The sequence below is a fragment of the Barbus barbus genome (genome assembly GCF_936440315.1).
Source record: "Barbus barbus genome assembly, chromosome: 2".
Taxonomy (NCBI): Eukaryota; Metazoa; Chordata; class Actinopteri; order Cypriniformes; family Cyprinidae; genus Barbus; species Barbus barbus.
Genome location: NC_136730.1, coordinates 8,386,700 through 8,411,040, shown reverse-complemented (window position 1 = coordinate 8,411,040; position 24,341 = coordinate 8,386,700). Strand labels below are relative to the sequence as shown.

The following is a 24,341-nucleotide window of genomic DNA, read 5'->3' as shown; positions in this document are numbered from 1 at the left end:
GCTTGAGATTTGAGAAAAGAAGAGTGAAGAAAATAAAGATAAATTAAGGTAAATCTAATATGTGAACATAATATTTTTATTGTCCATTAAGCTGAGATTTATGCAAATGTATTATGCAAAATAATACAGCCAGTATGAAAATATAATTTAATTGTGTGTAGAGACATAAACTGCCAGCAATGAAATTTACTTTGGCAAGACAAAGGAGTAAGCCATTTTATGTCACAGATGTCTAAAATGTAATTTCCATCACAGGATGCAGTTAAACTAGGGCTGTCAACATTAACGCATGTGATTAATCTAAAAATTTTAACGCGTTAATATTTTAACGCAAATTAATTGTTTGATAAGGTTTGACCCCAAATTCTTGCCGTCATCGCAGCATGGAAGGTAATCATTGCCTGCCTCCCAGTGTGCACACTATCCATCCTAAATTCTGTGTGATATTAGTAATTTTCAATTCTATTTAGGACAGATAGGGTGGATAGTATGCACATTGGGATGCAGGGATTGTGTGCTTATGAGGCGCCGGGCTAGACAAAAGTGAAGCGAACGCGGAGAGAGAGAGAGAGAGAGAGGAGACAGTGCACGAGAGATATGTATACTCATATGTGATAAGGGTACAGTGAACCAGTGTTGCCAGGGTCGTGGTTTTCCTGCACAATTGGGCTATTTTGAAAATACAGTCGCTGGAAAAATTACAGAGCCGTGGGTTGTGTTTTTTTGGGCTACTTTTATAATGTACTGCGGCCCCCCAAAGTGTAGCTTATATATATACACATGTGATCACAAAAGGAAGTTATTACAAACATTCGATGGTGGTTTAAAGTGAGTTCTGAGTAAAAGTGTACTATTAATCTCATAAATTGTCTTATGTAGCATGATGCTAATGTTAGGTCTAATGCACCTGCAGAACAGGTCCAATTCTTCAATACTTCATGTAAGGTCGCAAAAAATGTTTTGTATTTATTTAGAAATACTTTTGATAATAGTTGGGTAAATCTGTACTGGGATTGAAGCGATGTGGCTTGGTACACGTTTTATTGCCAGTATAAAGGCTGATAATGGCTGAATTAAAACAAAGTATAATAATGATTCTGTCTCATACCTGGCGGAGATGTGAAAGGTTCTGTTTCAGTAAACTAGTTTGTCATGTATTCCTTTCTTTCATTTACAGGTAAATCCTAGTATTTAAAATTTGTGATTAATTGTGATTTATCCAATCCAGGAGTCCAGGACTGTGATTAACGCTATTAAATTTATCAAAAATTTTAATTTAATCAAATTTTTAACACATTATGTGAGATGTGGTGGAAATGACACTGTATGTTCAAGGTTTTTTCGTGATGCTTTAGGGAGTGCTTGCATGACACCGGTTTAACTAAAAATGGAAGGCTTTTTGTACGTTTTGGTCATCCATTTACAAGAAAACGTACGTCACTGCTGTATAAATGTACCCTTATATTTACTGTTGGACACTGTAATAAGACAAATTAAAGCGAGTGTGAAAAGTGAGTTCATTTACTAAAAGCCCTCGAGGCCTAAACTCTATAATAATAATAATAGCTAAAGGAACGCCCTCATACAGCACATTAGGTTTCACGGATTGAAAGTGCAACCAAAAAAGACAGTTTATTAGGTATAGAAGATAGGTCTACAAGCATTGTGAATTCAGTGTGAATGCAAAAAATACTAACAATTTGTTTTCATTTACGAGGGTGCAACTGAAAAGTAAAGCTGTTGCTTTGCATTGCGTAGAAATTATGCAGATGCCTTAAGACATGAGAGAGTTAGCTAAAGTTCAAACAAGTGAATTAATTAGGTAGTTAATCAAATAGAGATTGTTTGTATGAAATTGTTATTACAAACCTGTAAATGCATGCGCAGGAAGCTTTTCCTCTTGGTGTACTCAAAATTGTTCCTCATGAGTAAGTATAGAAGGGCAGATGCTTCCCCACGTAGGACACTTAGTTTAGACATACAGCACTTCAAAACTTCATAGCACAGCGAACCACACAGAGTTACACGGCCCTTAAAAAGGGGAACCTGGAACTAAATTATATAGATGGAGACACAAACAAATTAATGTTCGAGTAGGACATTCTGAAACATCTCGAAAACATCTTATGTTGTTGCATTTGAAGGTCGTGGCCATTTTTTAAACCTGTAGTTTACCCCAAACAAAAACTACTTCCATTAATCACTCAACATTATCCTTCGTTCCAAACCTGTATGCTAAAAATGTTTTAAAAGATAATAAAATAATAAAGCTGCACCAATTGCATTAACGTTTGGGTTGGGAACCACATGATGGTGAGTAAATAATTATTTTCTAAGGGAGCTATTCCTTTGGTAAAAGAAATATGTTGATCTCACCTTGATGATAAAGGCTCGCAGAGAGGCAAAGATGTGTTTGATTGCGGTTTCTGATTGTCCGACTTTCAGTAAAGTGAGGTACGTGTCAAAGACCTTCGTCATCAGAGCATTGTGACCATCACTGTCCAGCAGCTGATTCTGTCAAGATCCATTAATTACATTATCAGTTTGTGGAAGAATCAACCTGTCCAACCGCAAGTAAACCTTTTGCTTCATTATGAACACTATGATAAGAATAACTGCAGGTTTCTCCCTCTTCTTTAAGTGTTGGTGATTACCTTGAAGCTCTGAGAGAAGAGTGAGAGGACATCCAGCACGGTAAGGCAGGACTCTGTCGACATGTTCCCCTCAAGCAGAGACTGATGGTTGATCTCTGCTTCTGTGGAACCTCCAGCTGAAATACAAGATTAGACAAATGCATGTTAATATTACAATGCAACGTACAAACAATTGACTTTACTCAAAAAGTTTCTAAAAACGTTTCTTGTTAATATCATAGTCATAAGACTAGATTTAAGAATACAAATTAATTACAGCTACGGTCAAGAAATTAAGGACTATATGGTAAAGCAAACGTAAAGCTGTTGTGTGTCATTTTTTGATGTTCAAACTAACTTGTTATACACTACCGTTGAAATGTTAGGGGCCAGCAATTTTTGTTTTTTTAAGGATGCATTAAATTCATCAAAAGTAACATTTATAATGTTACAAAATATTTCCATTTCAAATAAATATATTTTTTTAGCTCTCTCATCAAAGAATCCTGAAAAAATATTAAGCACGATTTCAATAAAATATTAAGCACCAGAACAGCTTTCAACACTGAAAATATTAATAAAAACAAATGTTTCTTGAACACCAAATTAGCATATTAGACTGATTTCTCGAATAAATTACATTTTAAAATATACATTTAAAAAATAATAATAATATTTCACTATATTAATCAAATAAATGCAGCTCTGGTGAACTACAAACTGCCATTTAAAAAAAAAAAAATGCAAGATTATCAGCTGACTTGTGACGATGGAATTTAAAGTTTGAAGGTAAATTAAGTTGTTACATTACATACCATTTTGTTATGATATATAAAAAGTTTTTTAGTTTCATTTTGTTCATTGCATTACAATATGGTACATTTCGTTTTGTAGTATAGCATAATATATTATTATAGAATCAGAAGCGCCATGAAAATCATGTAGCATAATGCAATTTTTCACAAAACGAAGGGAATAAAATAACAGGAGTACAACAATTACCCATGTTCAGGGTTAATGAGGTGTCCATAGTGCTGAACTGCTGCAGCTTTGCTTGCATTAGGCTTCCTCGACCTCGCAGCACCGGCATTGTTTGAGACTTCCTCTCAGATGAGAAGAGTTTCGACACCCAGGGTTCCTGGCTTCTAAACAACGCACACAAACAAAGCCGTTTGTCCACAACAATGCTAATCTTGATACCAATGCTTATTTGAAAGCACAGGGATAATGAAATGTAAAGATCTGGCTTTTGATGGCATGATAGCAGGCAGCGTGTCACAGTTGTGGTTCATGTAAATATGAGTGATCTGAATGTGGTTAATTCTCAAATGGGAAACGTGTTGTCGTTGTTGAGTCTCTATCAAGCATACCGGCTGATGTTTCGCTTGCCCACATAGCGGAACTGGACTATGCAGATCCTACAGACAGAGAAAATTAGTACATTATGTGATAGAAAGCCAAATAAAGATTAGGGTCATGATTTACTTTCTGGCAACAAACTTTTAGATTTTTCTCCAATTTTCAGGGTCGGAAACCCAGATTAAGACCTGAAACATTCCTCAAGTGTGCAGTTTCTTAAAGCAACACAAGCTGGATTTCACATTTTGTCATGATTCAGAACATAATTTTTAAAGCAACATTGTGTGCTATGCTATTCAAATGTGCATTCATTTAATCAAGAGACAGCAAAGACTTTTATCTTTATATCTTTCAAATACATGCTGTTCTCTTAAACATTCTATTTATTAAAGGAATCATGAAAAATGGGTATACACAAAAATATTAAGCAGCACAACTGTTTTCAGCATTGATAATGAGAAGAAATGTTTCTTGAGCAGCAAATCAGCATATTAGGCTGATTTCTGAAGGATCATGTGACACTGAAGACTGGAGTAATGATGCTGAAAATTCAGCTTTGCATCACAGGAATAAATTACATTTTAAAACATATTAAAATACAAAATAGTTATTTTAAATTGTACTAATGTAACCAATTTTTGTTCAAATAAATGCAGCCTCGGGGAGCATACAAGACTTTTCAGTGTTTTACATCTCTGTGTAGTTACACAAGATTTAAATACTCATGAATAATTAGATCAGCACTGGTCAGACAAGTACAACACCTCATGGAAAACTTATTATGTCACTCACTCGAGCAGACTGAGGAAGTTCATGATGTCTTGTGGATTGACTTTAGACCAGTAGGCCATGAGAGTATCTACAGGAAGACATTGAGTAACATACAAACAGAAGCATTAATGCAATATAGCTCAACTCTTCCTGTTCACAGCGACATTCTCAATAATTTCAGGACAGACAACCAATCCACACAGGGTTCGTTCTTGACAAACGAAAAAAAAAGAAAATTATTCGTTCTTGAAAAATGAAAATTATGATTTACTCACCCTCAAACCATCATAGGTGTATATGACTTTCTTCTTTCAGACAAATCGGAGTTATATTAATAAAATATCCTGTGTCTTTCAAGCTTTATAATGGCAATGAATGGGGTTTAAGATTTTGAAGTCCAATAAAAGTGTATACATCCATCAAAAGTGTGCCACAATGCTCCAGGGGGTTAATAAAGGCCTTCTGAAGTGATTTGATGCATTTTTGTAAGAAAAACATGCATATTAAAAACTTTATAAACCGTAATCTCTAGCTTCCGATAACTGCTGTACACACAAGAGAGTGGCGTTCCAGCGCATGACGCAAGACGTAGTGTAAGCACCATTGAGAATATGCTAGTCTCGAAAGAACCAAGTTTTGTTCACAGCAAAGGAAAACAAGCCTCCTCTTGGTTCATAGTGAAATCATCTGACTCTTTCATTTACAAATCCTTTGTTTTATACTTCTAATTCATGACCAGTGTTTTGTTTTGCTCTCTCCACTGCGCTTCTGCATTCGTCACTTCCACCTTCGTCACAGTGTTCGCCTACGTCATCCGCTGGAACGCCACTCTCTCATGAACAGGCATACGACAGTTAGCAGAAGCTAGAAATTACCGTTTATAAAGTTTTAAATATAAATCTTTTTCTCACAAAAATGAATCAAAATATTTCGGAAGTGATTTGTTAACCCCCGGAGCCATGCAGAGCATAGACATACTTTTATTGGACTTCAAAATCTTAAACCCCATTCACTGCCATTATAAAGCTTGGAAGAGCAAGGATACATATTTTTTAATATAACTCCTATGAGTCTGAAAGAAAAAAGTCATATACACCTTGCATGGCTTGAGGGTGAATAAATCATGGGATAAATTTCATTTTTGGGTGAACTACCCCTTTAATAGATTACTGATCAGATTGGTTTTCGTTTTGGCAGATTTAAATGATTATTCTTATACTGTACAAATGTCTCTGATAAGAACCTCAAAAAACGAGCACTAATAATGTTTGTGGTCTTGCAATGCTCTAAGTGCTTCTTAAGCGCAAAGGAAATAAAATGCATTCAGTGGAAATTTCTAAAATGTAAAATCACAATTTCAGGTTTTCTATGAGTGTTAAAATGAGAGTTTCTCACTCCTGCTTCATATTTTATCTGAAACACGCAATCAAGATCACTCTACAAATGAGCCGGCAAGCTGTTGTCTAAAATGTGTGGTGCTGGGAAAACCAACAGCAGAGTCGATAAACCATCGTTTAAAGTGATACCTGTCAAGAACTCCCAACGAATGTTCAACAGATTTCCACAGAATTTAAACACTCGTCATTTAAAGATCAACAACAGCTGTCACCCCAACTCACAATCTGCCTGTGCTGCATATTCAGTATGCAGATTTATTTTTCATTCAAGCAGAGCTGGTAAACTTCGTCACAGCAAAGTATTATTTAAAATATGCTTTATATGTGAATTTGAAATGATCTGTATTGTATAAAGCGCTGTATAAATAAAGGTGACAGTGTGAATGTGAAAACGTGATTTGTGCTTGTATGTCCCAATGCCATGAGTGGTTGATCGTGTGCTTCTTGTCTCTGGTGTCTAATGGCTCACTTCCAATGAGCAGTAAGGGTCAGTACAGTACAGTATAGTACGATTCGGGATCGAACACCCTGATCCAGCTTGCGTTTCCAGTACCCGTGCTTGATAGACGTGGTGTATGTAGTGATCGACGCTAAAGCGCGACAATATGCACAACTCTACCTCTTTGTTAAACGTGAGTTTTAATGAACAAAATAGCCATTATAAAAGTATAAGTACAAAGTATAAGAGGCTTATATAAGAGGAAATAAAGACAAAAGCAGACAATTCAGTCAAACGTATGCTACAAAGTCAGCGCTGTACTATGGTAAAGTTCAAAATAAATATATAAGTTTAAACATAACTTTGTGCTCAGCCAAAACGATATGACCAGGAACAAATAATAGATTCATGAGACCACGAATGCCTGTTAAATATACATAAAATTAATTGTCTCTCATGTTTAATCACTACAGAGACATCAGAGCCATCGGCAAATGTCGGAAGGACTAGCTGAGCTAAGGCTGCTCTAGGCGGATACATGAGCACTGAGTGCGCGGTCATCGCTTGGAGCTCCGAAATCGGCATAGCAAATTGGACAGCAGAGCGGAACGAGTGAAGGAGAAGCTTTATCCCCTTGTATCACGCAAAAGTGACGATTCTAGTCAACCAATCAACATTCTACAGTGAGTTTAGCTCCACCCTTTTGGTACCCTTTGCTGTGCTAGGTACCCCAACGGAAGGGTACCAAAAAAGTGGTACAGTACGGTTCATTAATTTGGTACCATTCAAAACTTCTGACAATGGAAGTGGACATAATTGCTTACTGTACCGTACTGCACCGAACCATACCGCTCGGTGGAAACGAGCCATAAGTGGTGTCTATGGCATCGCTTTTGGGTCCCTGGCTGGTTGCCAAGTCATTCTGGGTGGTTTCTAGGGCATTAGTTGGTTGCCTGGCTGGTTGCAAAGAAAATTCTTGGTGGTTGCAAGTAGTTTTGAAAAACCTCTAATCCAGTGGTTCTCAAAGTGTGAGTGGTACGTGGTCTTACCACTAGTGGTACGTGAGCTTTCTCTGGTGGTATTCAGAGGAATCTCTGAATTAAATATAAATTAGGCAGCGTGTCCACCAAAGCGTTTTTTTTCCCCCCCGAGGCTAGCAAATTTTTTTAATTGTTTTAAATGGGAGCATCTTTTTCATGCTGAGCACTCGGTTGTTTTTTTCTTGGTGCCGAGAGTTGAAGAATTGAAGAATGTTCAACTTTGGGTAAAGCTTAACGCTCATCACTGTCACTTTTTAGTCAGCTAACCAATCACAGTGGAGGAGGGGCGGGACTAATACCATCACACCCTGCTTGTACTATGACTGAACAACAATGGAGAAGTTAATATTGCTGGTCTCCGAGTATTTATGTCTTTACAAGATGGAATCGCTGGAGTGCCATAATATTGTTTTGAAAACTAATGCTTTCATTCGCGATGTGTCTGCCAAATTATTTCAGCGGATATTCCATATCATAGCAACCACAGCGTCTCAACTGAAAAAACTAAAATACGCTGCCCTCGGCTGGGCATTTTCAGCTGGCTTTGGTGGACACGTGACCTGATTTTTGTTACTTGCAGCTACATATACAGCCTGTGTTAATTTTTTTTTTAATCAAGTACTTTATTTAAAAGTTAAATAAAAACTGTACTGTACGTAAATAAAGATGAAATGAAAATGTATTGAAGCTACTTAAAAGTTAAATAAAAACTTTAAAAAGTTAGTGTACTTAAATGTTAAGTACGATACATTTTCATTTAATCTTTAAGTACAGTTTCTTTAACATTTAAGTACAGTACAGTTTTTATTTCACTTTTAGGTATAATATATTTTAATTTAATAATTACGTTTTTTATTTACCTGGAAGCACAGCGCAGTGTTAATGTCCAAACTGTGTATTTACAATGTTTTAAGAGGCAGACAATAATAAATATTCTTATTAGGAATAAAACTGGCTTGTTTTTTTTTGTTTGTTTTTTTTACTGTGCATAGTGCTACTGCATTTTAATGTTGGTCATAATGGTGGTACTTGGAAAGCCAAATATTTTCTGAGGTGGTATTCGGTGTAAAAAGTTTGAGAACCACTGCTCTAACCCAAAGTATGAACAATAGTAATGTTGGAGAAGAGAGCCTGTGGCTATAGGATTAAAGCTGATCTGAAAGTAAGGCTACAATGGTGACTATAATTCTGATTTATGATGATAACAAAGTGTGCTTACCATCTGACAAAGTTCTTACAATATGCAGGAAACACAGGAGCAGCCCTCTGATCTCATACTTCCCCAAACGGCCAGCGCCGGGTACATTGCTCATAGTGGAACCGCGCCTGTGTAACTGAGCAGAAATGGTGAAAATTTTTTAAAAATTATGCATAATTTGTGTGATGTTTAATAAGGTAACCTGCAATGTTGGGGAAACGTAAAAAAATTTTTTTTTACATTTAATGAGTAATGCATTACTTGTAAAATTTAAATGATAAAGACATAAGTTGACATAAGCTGCACTACCCCGTTTGTGTTGCAGGTGGCCATATCCCCTGTGTGCTTCAGCACACTAAAAGAGCGAATTCTAAAAGCGCATTCACGGGTGTAACGTCTTTTGAAAAGACGCATATTTTTAAAGATGCCTTTCCATCCGCCCGTTTCTGGATGCGGTCATTACCTGGCACTGGGTGATAGTCACGATCGCTGCCTCTCATGTCTGGGCAGTTAACACGCTGAGGCGGCCTTCGTGGACGAGTCATGCCCCCATTTTGGTAAAATGACCGTTGCGGAGTTGCGGACCAGGCTCCGTTTCCTGCAAAGGGTGGCTATGCTTGCCCGGGCCACCGAGAGGGTCGGGCTCGAGTGAAAACCTCCACTGCGTCCCAAACCCTCGAGGTTGTACGATTGGTTTCTCGGGGTGACTCGTGCTGGTTCTCAGGGCCCCACCCCATTGCCTTTCTTTGAATGAATGAATGAATGAATAAATGATGCATTTATATAGCGCTTTGTGTATTGCTGTACACCCAAAGCGCTTTACAATCATGTGGGGGGGTCTCTCCTCAACCACCACCAGTGTACAGCATCCACTTGGATGATGCGACGGCAGCCACAGTACAACGGCACCAGTGCGCTCACCACACACCAGCTACAGGTGGAGAGGAGAGAGTCATAGAGCCAATCAAGTGTATAGGGATTATTAGGAGGCCATGATAGACAAGGGCCAGTAGAGGGAATTTGGCCAGGACACCAGGGTTACACCCCTACTCTTTACGAGAAGTGCCATGGGATTTTTAATGACCACAGAGAGTCAGGACCTCGGTTTAACGTCTCATCCGAAAGACGGTGCTTTTTGACAGTATAGTGTCCCCGTCACTATACCGGGGCGTTAGGACCCACACAGACCACAGGGTGAGCACCCCCTGCTGGCCTCACTAACACCTCTTCCAACAGCAACCTAGTTTTCACCGGAGGTCTCCCATCCAGGTACTGACCAGGCTCAACCCTGCTTAGCTTCAGTGGGCAACCAGTCTTGGGCTGCAGGGTGATATGGCTGTGGCTCTTTCCGGAGGCGCATGATGAGCTCACTGGGTCGTGGACGGCACCTTTCACTGCCTGAAACCGCCCCAGTGGCTCATCCTCCCTCACCACCCTCGACGGGGGTATATGGTGATCCCGCCGGTGGAACGGTCGGTTGCGATGCAATTGTGTCCAAATACCTCTGCCACCTGGCGGGGCAATCCGTCGCTTCCCTCCCAGGCCTGTAGGTACTCGTTGGCCGTGACCGGCAGTGATTATACAGCCTGTGGGGAAGGCTGACAAGTTGCGGTTCTTGAATGCTCCTGTGCCATCACCCTGGCTTATCAGGCACAGGGTGTTCCCTGCCCGTTCAGGTTGAGAGCTCACTCTACTAGAAGTGTTGCATCCTCCTGGGCGTTGGCTCGCGGCGCCTCGCTGGCAGATATTTGTAGCACTGTGGGCTGGGCGACCCCCAACACGTTCGCCAGATTCTATAGCCTTCGTGTGGAGCCAGTTTCCTCCTGTGTTCTCACCTCAAAGGCTAGAAGCACTGAGAGGCTCCGGTTTTGGGTCGGCTTGCTAGAACCGCTCCAGAGAGTCCATACTATAGACCCTGTCGTGCTCCTCCATCCCCTCGGCAACCAGACGTAGAGGAACGTCCAGCGCCAGGCCCTCACTCAATGAATCCATGAGAACCAGTGGAGGGCTGAGTTCCATATGTAGAGACCTATGGATCCCATATGTGTAATTCCACGGTATAGCCTCAGAGCCCGTGTTTCCCTGGCAGACTTTCTGCCATTGTCCAAGAGGCTACAATCACCTCTAATCTTCCATATGCACCTAAACGGTTGTTCATGTGTAAGTGCTTTTGTACCTCCTTCGGGAAGGATGGGCTTCCCGTTCCTGTTCCAAGTGGAAAGGGTACGTTTCCCAGTGTTATCCAGTTTTACTGAGTGGGTAGTGCCATAGCAACAGTAACTGGTCTTCTTGTGGTAAGCCCTGACCTGCGCAAGATGTTTTAGCGCTCACCAAAGCTGCATTTATTTAATCAAAAATACAGTAAAAACAGTAATATTTTTAAATTAATACAAATTTAAAATAGCTGTTTTCATTAATATATTTTAAAATCTACTTTAATCCTGAAACGGCAAAGATGAATTCTCAGCATCATTACTCCAGTCTTCAGGGTCACAAGGTCCTTCAGAAATCATTTTAATTGGCTGATTTGGCACTCAAGAAACATTTCTTATTATCACCACTGTTGAAAACAGTTTTAACATTAACATATTTGTGAAAACTGTGATATGTTTTTGATGAAGTTCAAAAGAACAGCATTTATTTGAAACAGAAATCTTTGTCACTTTAATGCATTCTTGTTAAATAAATATATACATTTTTGAACGGTAGTGTATATATAAAGAGTGAGGACAAGTATTCCACTGTGTTAATTTCTATAAAAAATAGCAATGTAATATAATACATAGTTATTTTTTGTTGTATTTAGTAACACAACATTGTAACATGTTACTTTTAAAAATAACGTTCCCCAACACTGGCCACCTGTAGTGAAATCATGGCTGTCTCCGTTTCACCTCATTGATGTCTGGAGTGCCAGGATCTCCATACATAGAGCCTCTGGACTCTCCTTTCCTAACGTGTCCATTCTGGGTGATGACACCAGCTGTGAAACACACAAACACAGACAAATGTACACATACTGTACTGTGTGTGTGTGTGTGTGTTACTTATAACATCCGTTGGCAAAAAACTTTGATACTCACTAGGTTCCTTATCAACTATTGTGCTACTTCTGCGGCTGTCCACTGACAAATCATCCCGGTACTAAAGGAGCATGGGAAAACAGGAAGTGCTTATCTGACTGCTGATCAAGATCTTGGAAGGTTAACATTTGCACTAGGACATTGCATTTAAATATAGCACTCTCATGTCTCCAGTTACAACAGTGCAAAAGTAAACCGAATCAGTAAATACTGAAACAACGTACACACACCCACAATCAACACGCAATGCTGTCAGAAGAATACAGGTAAAACAAGGAAAACAACTGGTCCATCAGTTACAAAAAAGCATGTGTATTTTTATTAAAAAATTTTTGACTGATTCAGATTATACTTCTAATTCTGTACAACTAAAAATAATATTGTGCAAAATATCCATTTCAAAGGTATTAGATGGAAATTTGAGGGTCGAATGAGAGTTGTTTTCCACTCCACAGTCTGTTTCTGTTAAGATAATGAAATATCAACTAAAGCCTGTTAATATTTTTTAAATGTCTCTAATTTGTCTTATCTTTTTGGACTGACATTTGAGAAGTTTCAATGGAATTTAAATTTTGATTAAACAATATGCATTTCATAAAATATTGATTGCACAAAACAGATGAAGACTGAGTCATTGTAGATCGTAGATAAGAGAGAAATGCATGTTTACCATGAGGCCGAGGCCATTTCTGCAGAGTTGCCCCAGGCTGTTCATATGACTCAGGTTCTGGTAGAGCAGCTCAAAGAGTGGCAGGTACAGCAGACAGATGCGGGCCTGCTGATTCTGACATGAGATGAAAGAAAAATGAATGATTATGAAACACCGTAGAAGAAAGAACGGTCACTAGCCATTGACTGCAGCCAAAAAAGACTTTACATTAGTGTTCGTTTTACTGTGCATATTTCATTTATGCTTCCATGATTTTAATAATGCATAAACAAACATGCAGGAAAAATGCTACAATACACAATAATTCAAGCAATAACATTGTTATATTACACAAAAATATTAAAAACTTAATGTGGTCATAGCTAAATGGTTGACAGGCTGTTGTGGGTGGTTGCATACCAGTCCAAGTCAAAATAAGTCTCTATCAGTGTTGTTACGGTTAACCATATAAAAACTATTAAAAATATTTTTGTCAACTCAAATAAAGCTGGAATAAAGCAAAATATAAATATTAGAACAAATAAATTTACCTTAAAATTCTTAAATTAAATGTTGCTTGGGAACTAACTGGAGAACTTAACTGCATTTAAGTTGAATTACTAAATATACTAAAATGAAAAATTAGAAAAAAAATCTAATTAAAAATATATTAATAATAATAATGTCAAAAGCAAATAAAATAAATATAAAAAATAAAAGCTAATTCAAAAATAATGGTATACAAATAATACCAAAATTAACACTTTTCTCTATATATATATATTCTCTAACTTATATGGCAAATAACACTAGTCTGTTCAATTAAAGGAATAGCATTTGGAACAAAGGGATAAAATGGTTGTAGAACTATATTAAAATCCCTAACCTTGGCCATAGCAAGTACCACTTAAACAGAACTAGACTAAAGGCTAAACGTCTAAGACATATGAAATATTCTTGGAATGACCTGTCCCATATGTTTTTAGAAAATGAACAGCATTTTTGTCGTTTTTGTGATGTTGTTCATACAGTTAAGCATGTTTCATACAGAATCAGAATATAGAACCCCAGGCGGACTGAGTCTCCTGGATCCCTCAGAAAATGAACAACTACAACCCAAATTCCGGAAATGTTGGGACGTTTTTAAATTTGAATAAAATGAAAACTAAAATAATTTCAAATCACCTGAGCCAATATTTTATGCACAATAGAACATAGATGACATAACAAATGTTTAAACTGAGAATTTTTACAATTTTATGCATAAAATGAGCTCATTTCAAATTTGATGCCTGCTACAGGTCTCAAAATAGTTGGGACAGGGGCAGGTTTACCATGGTGTAGCATCTCTTTTTTTCAAAATAATTTGAATACGTCTGGGCATTGAGGTTATGAGTTTTTGGAGTTTTGGTGTTGAAATTTGGTCCCATTCTTGCCTCATATGGGTTTCCAGGTTCTGAAAAGTTTGTGGTCGTCTTTGATGTATTTTTCGCATAATGATGCGCCAAATGTTCTCTATAGGTGAAAGATCTGGACTGCAGGCAGGCCAATTCAGCACCCGGACTCTTCTTCTACGAAGCCATACTGTTGTAATAAGTGGTTTTGCATTGTCCTGCTTAAATACACAAGGCCTTCCCTGAAATACACGTCGTCTGGGGGGAGCATATGTTGCTCTATAACCTTTTTATATCTTTCAGCATACATGCCTTCCAAACCATGCAAGATGCCCATACCGTATGCACTTATGCGCTTCCATACCACTAGAGATGCTGGCTTTTGAACTGAACGCTGATGACATACTGGAAGGTCTCCGTCCTCTTTAGCCGGAAGGACACAGCGTCCGTGATTTCCAACAAAAATGTCAAATTTGGACTCGTCTGACCATAGAACACTTTTCCACTTTGAAACAGTCCATTTTAAACGAGCCTTGGCCCACAGGACACGACAGCGCTTCTGGACCCTGTTCACATATGGCTTCCTTTTTGCATAATAGAGCTTTAGTTGGCATCTGCATATGGTACGGCAGATTGTGTTTACCGACAGTGGCTAGTAGCGAGGTTTCAGCTATAGAAGCACACAACATCCGGTGAGTGACACTTGCTCGCTCTCATTGGCTATTGCGGGTATCACGTCAGAGGCAGCCCGATGAAGAGTCGTAAATATCAAACATGTTTGATATTCACGATTTGAGCTCGGTGACGCGCCGTCTCGATCGGGAGCAGATAAGTAATCGTAATGACACCACACAATAGAGGATTTTTGGACAAAAGCCGCGAATCGGGCCACACCTCCCGATCATTCGAGGGCACAAATCGGCTTTAAAATCGGGCTTAAAATCCTCTCGTGTGCGGCCAGCCTTAAACAGAGCTAGTAGCCAGTAGTAGCTGACTCACAATGTTGTTTAGAGCAAACAGATCATAGTGGCTTCTCAAGAAATGCGATTGAAGCAGGAGCTCGATAGCCATGTCTGTGCCAACAATCAAGAACTTAGATCTGGACTGAGTCTGGAATTTGCATAACAGACAGATGTCTGTCTGGGATGAAAGCAAACACAATGTGCAGCAGTTATTTATTATGGTGACAACGGTACAGCCATTAACTGGAGGATTTCTTTGCATTGTTGTCAGCCACACAATGACTCAATGACAAAAGATAAAATGCAAAACCACAAATTTCAATAACTTCGACCTCCTTATGCATTTGGGTCATCTCAATCTCCTGGATCCCTGAGCATGATGTACAGAAAAGTTTAACTACAATTATTTGTGGTGCTTAGTTTAATTAATATATTACTATATTTACTTGAATTAAATGTGGTATTTAATTTATTAATGTGGGATTTCTGTGCAGTTCATCCATGAGTCTCTATGATATTCTGGTCTTTAGGGAACTCAGGTCCCACTTTTAATCCAAGTCTATCTGATTTTTTTTGCATGCTTTATTGCTGCCAGACAAACCTGGCAAATTGTTGGAAAAGTAATGGCATGCCTCTCCTCAACAAGCTGCATGATTTGAGGCATCATTTATGTCTGTCAGTTTATGTGCGGGTTAAAGGTACACTATTCACTCTCATGCCATCTCAGATGTATATGATTTTCTTTTTTCTGTTGAACACAAACGGCTTTTTTTGTTGTCGTTTTTTTTTTTTTAATAATCCATCTCTGAGAGCAAATATACCGCAAAATAGTAGGTGTTTGTGAAAAAAAATAAAATGAAATGCAGAACTTTTAAAACCCTAAACCATTGCTTTTGGCCAGGTGTCATAAGTTCACACTTGACATAAACGTCCCACGTGAAACTTTCACAAAAAGTAACGTCATGTGTTTCAGCATCCCTTCTCGCGAGTTTCACAATTTGTTTATACCATGCTTCACAATATTCTGACGGATGAAATGTTTTAGAAAGTTTAAAATAGCATTTTTCTCACACATACCTATGGTTTTGCATCATTTTCATCAACTGTCGTATTTGGATTACCATTGCGTTCATTTTTTGTTATTTTTGAGGCTCCTACGCACTTGCATTACATGGATTCAGATATAAATTATTCTTCTAAAAAAATCTCTGCGTTCGAAGAAGAAAGTAAGTCATATACAATACATCTGCGATGGCAAGAGGGTGAGTAAGTGATGACAGATTTTTCATTTCTGGGTGGAGTATCCCTTTATGGGTTTATTTATTTATTGATTTATTCCTAACCACACCTATAAGCAATACTAATAGTGATGCTTGCTTTAGCAAACACTACCAATAGACTAATAGTGCAAAACAAAAGACTAACATTAACGTTATTAAGATAATGGTTATATAAATTTGCACATGCAAAACAGAAATTTGTCTTCTGCAGATAAAGGTTAATGGCAACTGTCTATTCAGCTGCAGCTGCAGCAGGGACAGGAATTGTCCTGTCCTTTCTGAAACAATGCATATGTTTGTACATATGCACAACTACAACTACAACTATGTAATGTACCTTAAAAGCATTGTATCTGTCGTCCATGGCGTGTTTGATCATGAGGTTCTTGAGTGCAGCTACAGCCAGCTGTCTGATCTCGGGGCAGCCCTGGAGTCCATCAGCAACCTCTCGCAGAAGCAGACCCACAAGGAAATGGTTTTTGCAGTAATCCTCGGTCAAGCTGTACTCCAAACTCTGATCTGAAACACATTATTTCAGGGTCAGCGATGTTCTGTACTAGTAATATTTCATTTTTACATTTAGAGTATTATAAATGTTTTCGCAATCTGTGTGGCCTTTTATTAAAAGTAACAAGCAACACTTTTATTTCATGCATCCTAAAGACGCAGTACTTGCATATATACAAATGGTGCTTAACATACAGGTATAACAAGTAAGGCTCCTGTGTTAAGTCACTGACATTTGTGATAGTGAAAGGCATCCAAATGAAAAGACAGTGTCTAGATGGCTGACAACTTTCAAATGCTTTCTGAAAGCAGATTTCACTGCATTCCACACATCAAACAACGATAGAAACAGAAACTTAAGAGTGACAGAAAAACCTTGTGCTTAAAGTGGAAGCATTTTTTTTTATTGAAAACAGATCATGCAATTATAAATAGCCTTCTTTGACAATAATCCAGAAATCCTGATGACAAGTTTTTCCCCTAATGGCAAGTAGTTGTTCACATACAATTGAAAGTTCTGTCAATTTTTACTCACCCTCATGTTGCTTTAGACATGCATGATGCTATTATTCAATCTATGAAATGCAAAAGGGGAATATTTGAAGAATCCTCTCAAAGTGAAACGTGGGTCAGTTAACATACCATTTGACTGAGCCATTTCTTTTTAAACTGGACTAAATGAATCAGAATTCAATTCACTGATTCCATGATTCAGCCTCAGCGAAGAGGAAGATTTTAAGTCTTTAGATGCTGTATGGCTTCATAAGACTTACATAACATACACTACCATCCAAAAAATACATACGTTTTTGCTAATCAAGGATATATTAAATTGATCAAATATGAGAGTAAAGACATTTATAATGTTACACAAGGCTGTTCTTTTGTATTTTCCATTCATGAAAGAAAATGTATCATGGTTTCTACAAAAATGATAAGCCGCACAAGTGTTTTCAACATTAACCATAAAAAATGTTTTTTGAGCAGATATCAGCATGATTACTGAAGGATCATGGAGTAATGATGCTAAAAATTCAGCTTTGTCATTAAAATGAATGAATTACATTTTAAGATTTTACATTAAAATAGAAAATAGTTACTTTAAATTGTAATAATATTTCTAAATATTACTGTGATCAAATAAATGCAACCTTGGTGAACATAAGAGACCTCTTTTGAATCCTTAAACCTTTGAATGGCAGTATTTGTCATATGATCTACGTCTATAGGTGTTTTCTGTCACGTCTGGTGCTTAGGTCACTCTGAACTCTTAATGAACACAAAATGCTACTGAAATACTTTTTTTTTTCCACCCAAAAAAGAAAGTTATTTGGTTTTGGACAAACATGAGGGTAAGTAAATGATGAAACGTTTTGAAAAATTATCATTTTTGGCCGAACAATTCCTTTTGTATTTCCTGTAATCTGAATTGAAAACAGAAGAGCCGCATTTCCTCACATTTTCCTGTAAAACAACAGTAATAATCAGATTACAACAAATGCACACAAGATGTTTCCGCACTCGTTCTGAATGTGTAGTATTACAGAGTTAAAAAGGGCAAGTGAGGACAGGACAAGACAGACAAATACAGGATATGCTTCATTACAGCAACAAACATCTCAGGTGGTGTGAAAACACTGCCCTTTTAATTTCTGTTTTATAAAATCATCTAAAAAATCCTCTGACAATACACGTTTAGTCATTGAATTTCATCAGAGCAATGCAAGTATGCTTGGTGACAGAAAGAGAAAAGGCCTCAACCTGAAGTGTCAAATGCAGTTAGACAGTGATTGATGAGTGATGCAGGAAAAAAGCAAGGCAATTAGTGGGGTTATCAGGACAATTATCTGGCGACTGGAAGTGCGTTTGCGTCGGCATTGGTCGGCATCACCTACCTACGACACCGAAACACTCCGCCGCATACGAAATAAAATCTGAAATAATGAATAAAGGAAGCAATCATGCAGGATTGCCATTATCAATGGTGGGAGTGAAGCTGTGAGGGTGTGTGGCTGTGTTTGAAATGAAATAGTGCTCACTAATGCATACTGCTCACAGTATATATGACATACTTATTTTATTCATTTTTTAAATGGATTTTAAAATGTTTAATTATACATTAAGTACACTACAGTGTTGTCCATGTTCAGTGATTTAAATTATGATTTGTTTTTTCAGAAATTAATACTTTTATCCAGTAAGGATGCATTGAATTTATCAAAAGTGACAGCAAAGACATTTATATTGTTGCGCAAGAGTTCTGTTTTAAATAACTGCTGTATTTGAATTTTCTGTTGAAGAATCCTGATAAAATTGTATAATGAGTTCCACAAAAATAATACACAAAACTATTTTCGACATTGATAAGAAATGTTTCCCGAGCAGAACATCAGCATATTAGACTTATTTCTGAAGGATCATGTGACACTGAAGACTGGAGTAATGAAGCTGAGAATTCATCACAGCAATAAATAACATTTTAAAGGGGTCATATGATTCGATTGCAAGTTTTCCTTTCTCTTTGGAGTGTTGCAGGCTGTTCATGCATAGATAAGATCCCTAAAGTTGCAAAGACTAAAGTCTCAAGACCAAAGAGATATTCTTTATAAAAGTTAAGACTCGTCCACGCCCTCCTAAAACGGTTCATTCAAACACGCCCCCACATGTCTACGTCACGGTGTGGGAAGATTTGCAAAACACCGCCCAAATGTATACACAAAGAAAGAAGGCAGAACTATTATTCTCGCTGTAGTATTGTTGCTGGAGCCGGCGCCATGTCCTGGAGATGCTGTGTTTTGTTGTGAAAGCGAAAGTACTTTGTTTGGGCTTCCAAAAGAGGACACAACTAGAAATCAGTGGTTAAGTTGTTCCAGAACAGTTCAACCCAAATATTAGAGTGTGTGCAGCGCATTTTACGGAGGACTATTTCCTGAACCTGGAAGAGTAGCCTACACTGCTGGCTTGCACAAAGGCTGTTTCTATAAAGTGGGGCAATTCCAACTTTGCAAGGACAGTCTGGTGCTTCTGACTCACAGCCTGTAAGTATGTTTTCATATTTAAAGAATTTATCACTGACGATTCAAATGTGAGTTTTGAGCAGTGTAGAGTAGTGCTTGTTGTTTGTCTTTCTCCGATCACAAATGCAGACATGGTAATGTTTACACGGCGCGATGCAACGTGACGCCTAAAAATACAATATAAGTCATTATAATCAGCAATTAGGTCTCCACTGGATTCAACAAATGCCTCGTTTATAATGGGTTTTATTGTTTACGTCTCGTCATGCCGGGACACGGCATCACAATATGGTAAGGGGCATAACATTCCTGTCTCACGCCTGAGGTATTCACAACGCACTGGATAGCTGGCCAATCAGAGCACGCCTCGCTTCTCAGAACGATGAGCTTTGTAAAAATCGGTGCGTTTCAAAAAGGCAGAGCATAGAGGAGCAACAATAATGTACAGTATGTGGAAAATAATGTGTTTTTTTTAACCTTAAACTGCATAACACATTGCATTACACCAAATACACAAAATAATGTTCTGTTTAGCAACGTCATATGACCCCTTTAAAACATTAAAACACAATTTAAAGTAACTGTTTTCTAATAATATTACACAATATCACTGTTTTTGTCACGAATCTGATCCATGCTCTCCCGGTCAACCACCACTAAAGGTCACCCGTTCACCACAGTGACTATTTTCACTCACAAGCACATTGGACTCCATTTCCCACCATCCATTGCACTCCCTAATCACGCACAGCTGTTCTCAATTATCACACCCACACCTGATCACCATTTCACAATCACCACCACTCACTACTTAAGCCTGGGACTTGCTCTTGCTCACCGCCGAGTATTGTTAGCCTGTCTGCACTACAAAGCGTTCTCTGTTCATAGTTTTCCTCATTGTTTTCCTGTGTTTTGATTCCTGCCCGTGTTCCTGGATTATTCTCTCTGCCTTGCCCTGTTTGGATATTGTACGCCGATCGGCGACCACGCCTGTTTACTGACCACTCTTCTGTCTTGCCCTCAACATACCTGTTTGCTGGTTATTCGACCCTGCCTGTCTTGACCATGTTTCATAATAAAGCTTTGCACATGGATCCGCACGTCTCACGTCTCGTCAGCCCCGTAACAGTTTTCCCTGCAATTTGATCAAACAAGTGGCCATTTTTTTTTTAAACTGACCTTTGATAATGTGTATAATATAAATATATGTTTGCATCTTTGTGAGAATATATATATTAGTTTCACAAACTACAGGAAAATCATAGTGAATATTATATTTTTCCACCATTTTTTGTTTTTCCTCCATGTTTTTTGACTACATAAAAGCCAAATGCAAGGATTCATCTCTGATTGACATCAGCTGTGAAAATTTTGTCTTTTGCAGTTTGGACCACTAGAAACTAGGCATGATGAAACGGCAGAACTCATATTTCACAACATTAACTATTTTATAGGATTTTGATCAGATAAATGCAGCCCAGTGAGCATAAAAGTCTTGTTTCAAAACCATACCGATTCCAAATTTTGGAAAGGTAGGGTACATACTGTGCACAGTATACATAATTTGTAGAGCACATATGTGTAGTACAGTAGTATGCTTATCCTGGGTCTAAATGAAAAGAATGAAAGGTCATATTACTGTATCTGAACTTCATTTGAACTGTGTTTATGATGAGACACTGACTCACTGAACATTTCAGTACAAAGAAACTGTTTTATTATTTATTATTAATTAGAAATGTTGAAACTACTAAACTCATAACAGGCATTAAATATGTTATAACTGAACTTGTCTAATCAGTCTTCATGGAAATCGTTTAAGGAAACTTTTCTGATTCACGCCTAAATTATATGTTAAGCTTGAATGTCATCACGCCCCATTTCGTGACAATTAAATCCTCGCATAGCTGGGTTTTCAGGTTCACGTTACATGCTGTGAGGAATGGTGCTGCTAGCAGATCTTAAAGTAATGAAGTTGTTGGTGGGATGGAGGGGAGGATGAGGGCAAGAAAAGCCATGGCGAGATAGGAGGGGGGTAGAGAGACCTACCCTGGACTCGCTGCAACTTAGTTCGGCCAAATGCCATGGGCAGGTTTAGAGGAATGTAGTGCTCGTGGTTGCAAACCGTCATGAGGAAATCAAACTTCATCTCTGTAAGAGCCTGTAAACATTGCATACAAAAGTGATGAGTGAGATGTTGGCGAAACCGATTTGGAGATCTAGATACAGGTCATAGCAACAGACAAGATAAAAACAGATTAATTGCACAAGCGTACCTATACAAGTTCTGACAAGCTGCATTCATGTTTTAATTCACATCCGAGTTCAGCAACAGAGCCAGCAACTCTTGTTATTAAGGAACAGTTACAGTAATTACAAATTAGGAAGTATAATATCAAAACTGCTATTGCCGATAACCAATAAATGGCCAATATCAAACATCCAAATATAATATTTTGTTTAATTATAATGTATTATTTATTTATTTCAAATTCTACAAGTGAATTTAGGCATTACAACATTGCAATGTACAGCATGAATTACATTTAACAGTTTTTAACAGGTGGAAATGAGCATGCACAATTAAAAATCTGATATAAAGATATACTGAAAAATTAAAGAAATACTTTAATTATATCTATTTATATCGCACATGCTTGATTTTTTGTGTGATAATTTTTACAATGCATAATGAAAATACATCATTTGTGCTCTTTCAAAGCTTGTGTTTTTCAAGGACAAAATCACAATGAGTCATACATGATCTTATGATATGATATTCCACATTAAACTCTGTGAATTCAACAGCACAGAAGATAAGAACAGAGAAGCTATTCTGCAAAAAGTCACATCCATTATCTGCATGTCTGTTATGAAAGACCTCACAGACAAGACAATCTCTGAAGAATCAAAACCTAAAGAAAAGGAATTTCTTCATATGTATTGTTCTATGAAAGAGAAATTAAAAACCCTGAAAGCAATATTTGTACTGTACCTGCCAAAGCAAACAGGCCAAATCTCAATAAAGGATTTAAGAGATTTAATATGTTAAATAGATTTCAAATTTGACACGGTTTTAGTATGAGATTATTATGTGTGAACAAAAGTAAAGTCATTGTATTTTACAGCAGAATTTAATTATCATCTAAAACTCTCTTGAAGACCACCGGGTTGAAACAAGAAAAAACTATTGATTTTGATTTACCAATTAATATTAATAACCCACTGAATAAATATAAGTTGTATTGCTTTGACCATGTACTGCAGTTGAACTCTGTTGCCTACCTTTGGATCTTTCAGGCCGAAGCCACACATGTAATCATTCATCAAGCTGAAAACAAATCCTCGGTTCATGAACGTAAGGCAGCGCTGTGCAGGAAGAGAGTTTCAATCAGAACAATACAATGCCACGCAATAAATTCATGTTCAAAATAAATACATTTAAAAAAACAATCAAGAGTGAAATGCAATTAAACTTTAGACATACTATATATGAACAATCAAATTTGTTTGACAGTGAGGAGAAAAAGGAGCAGGTTTAACTTTGTTTGGCCAGACTTTTAGTTGAATCAAGCTTGGCTTAATGACAGATCCAGTAGTGACTACTGGTACCAGAAAAACTACAAAAACATTCACATCATAACACATTCTTCTGGTGACCAAGCCCAATGTTGTTTATTTTTTAATATTTCATTTCATACATTTTTTAAGAAATGCTACTATTTCAACTTAAATATGTTGATTTTACATGGCTGCCAACATTTCTAATTTTTGTTAAAGATTTTAAGTTCCAAATTTTCATGTAATATTTATATCTTTTTTTGTTTCAGCTTCATTCCAAATACCAAAAAAATGTGCTTGCCATAAAAATACTGTTTTTCAGCATCTTCATTCCAGTCTTCAGTGTCACATGATCCTTCAGAAATCATTCTACTATGCTTATTTGCTGCTCTACAAACATTTTTTTATTATTATCAATGTTAAAAACACTTCTGCTGCTTACTATTTTTGTGGAAACTGCGATATATTTTTCACAGGATTCTTTGATGAACAGAAAGTACAAAATAATCTACAATTATTTAAAAAAAAATTATCTTTTGTAACATTATAAATGTATTTACTCTCACTTTTAATCAATTTAATGCAATTTTGCTAAATAAAAACATAAATGTCTTAATAAAAAATGACCCCAAACTTCTGTCATTAAAACTTTAGGCCTAGATGTACAAAGTTAGATCGCATGATCCTTCAGAAATCATTCTAATATGCTGATTTCCTGCTCAAGACACATGTCTTATTGTTATCAATGTTGAAAACAGTTGTGCTGTAAAGAGTTAGGGCTGATCTTATGAAAACCTTGATGAAGCAGGCCAGGCTAAAGTTGATGCAGCGGGCCTCCTCTGGGATCTCCACGTAGCGTATAGTGATGTGAGGCATGATTGACAACAGCAGGGACTGCAGCGCTTGGTGGAATGATTCTGGAAACCTCTGCGCTCGCGGCATCTGTAGGAAATGTACAGTAGGTGGTTTCACATTATCAACTGTCACATAGCAATGCTATGAGTAGTACATTGTTTCAGTGATTATAGGAAATGGTCATTTGTAAATAAAG

The 24,341-nt window shown here is 37.5% G+C and overlaps 1 protein-coding gene across 3 annotated transcripts in view; it reads right to left on the bottom strand.

Annotated features, from left to right (window-relative positions):
* Positions 1-24,341, bottom strand: part of LOC306882056 (dedicator of cytokinesis protein 11) — a 74,251-nt gene that overhangs the window by 24,295 nt on the left and 25,615 nt on the right. For 2 of the 3 annotated variants that reach the window (XM_079436489.1, XM_079436490.1), the window contains exons 28-42: positions 24,086-24,232; positions 23,015-23,098; positions 21,779-21,890; positions 18,608-18,646; positions 16,543-16,724; positions 12,591-12,704; positions 11,921-11,981; positions 11,732-11,820; positions 8,859-8,973; positions 4,785-4,851; positions 4,004-4,051; positions 3,636-3,778; positions 2,655-2,770; positions 2,377-2,514; positions 1,870-2,052 (exon numbers count right to left, since the gene is read on the bottom strand). In XM_079436489.1, coding sequence (XP_079292615.1) covers positions 1,870-2,052; positions 2,377-2,514; positions 2,655-2,770; positions 3,636-3,778; positions 4,004-4,051; positions 4,785-4,851; positions 8,859-8,973; positions 11,732-11,820; positions 11,921-11,981; positions 12,591-12,704; positions 16,543-16,724; positions 18,608-18,646; positions 21,779-21,890; positions 23,015-23,098; positions 24,086-24,232 — 1,638 coding nt within the window. The remainder of the gene's footprint in view (positions 1-1,869; positions 2,053-2,376; positions 2,515-2,654; positions 2,771-3,635; positions 3,779-4,003; positions 4,052-4,784; positions 4,852-8,858; positions 8,974-11,731; positions 11,821-11,920; positions 11,982-12,590; positions 12,705-16,542; positions 16,725-18,607; positions 18,647-21,778; positions 21,891-23,014; positions 23,099-24,085; positions 24,233-24,341) is intronic. The other variant, XM_079436491.1, reaches the window with a different exon arrangement.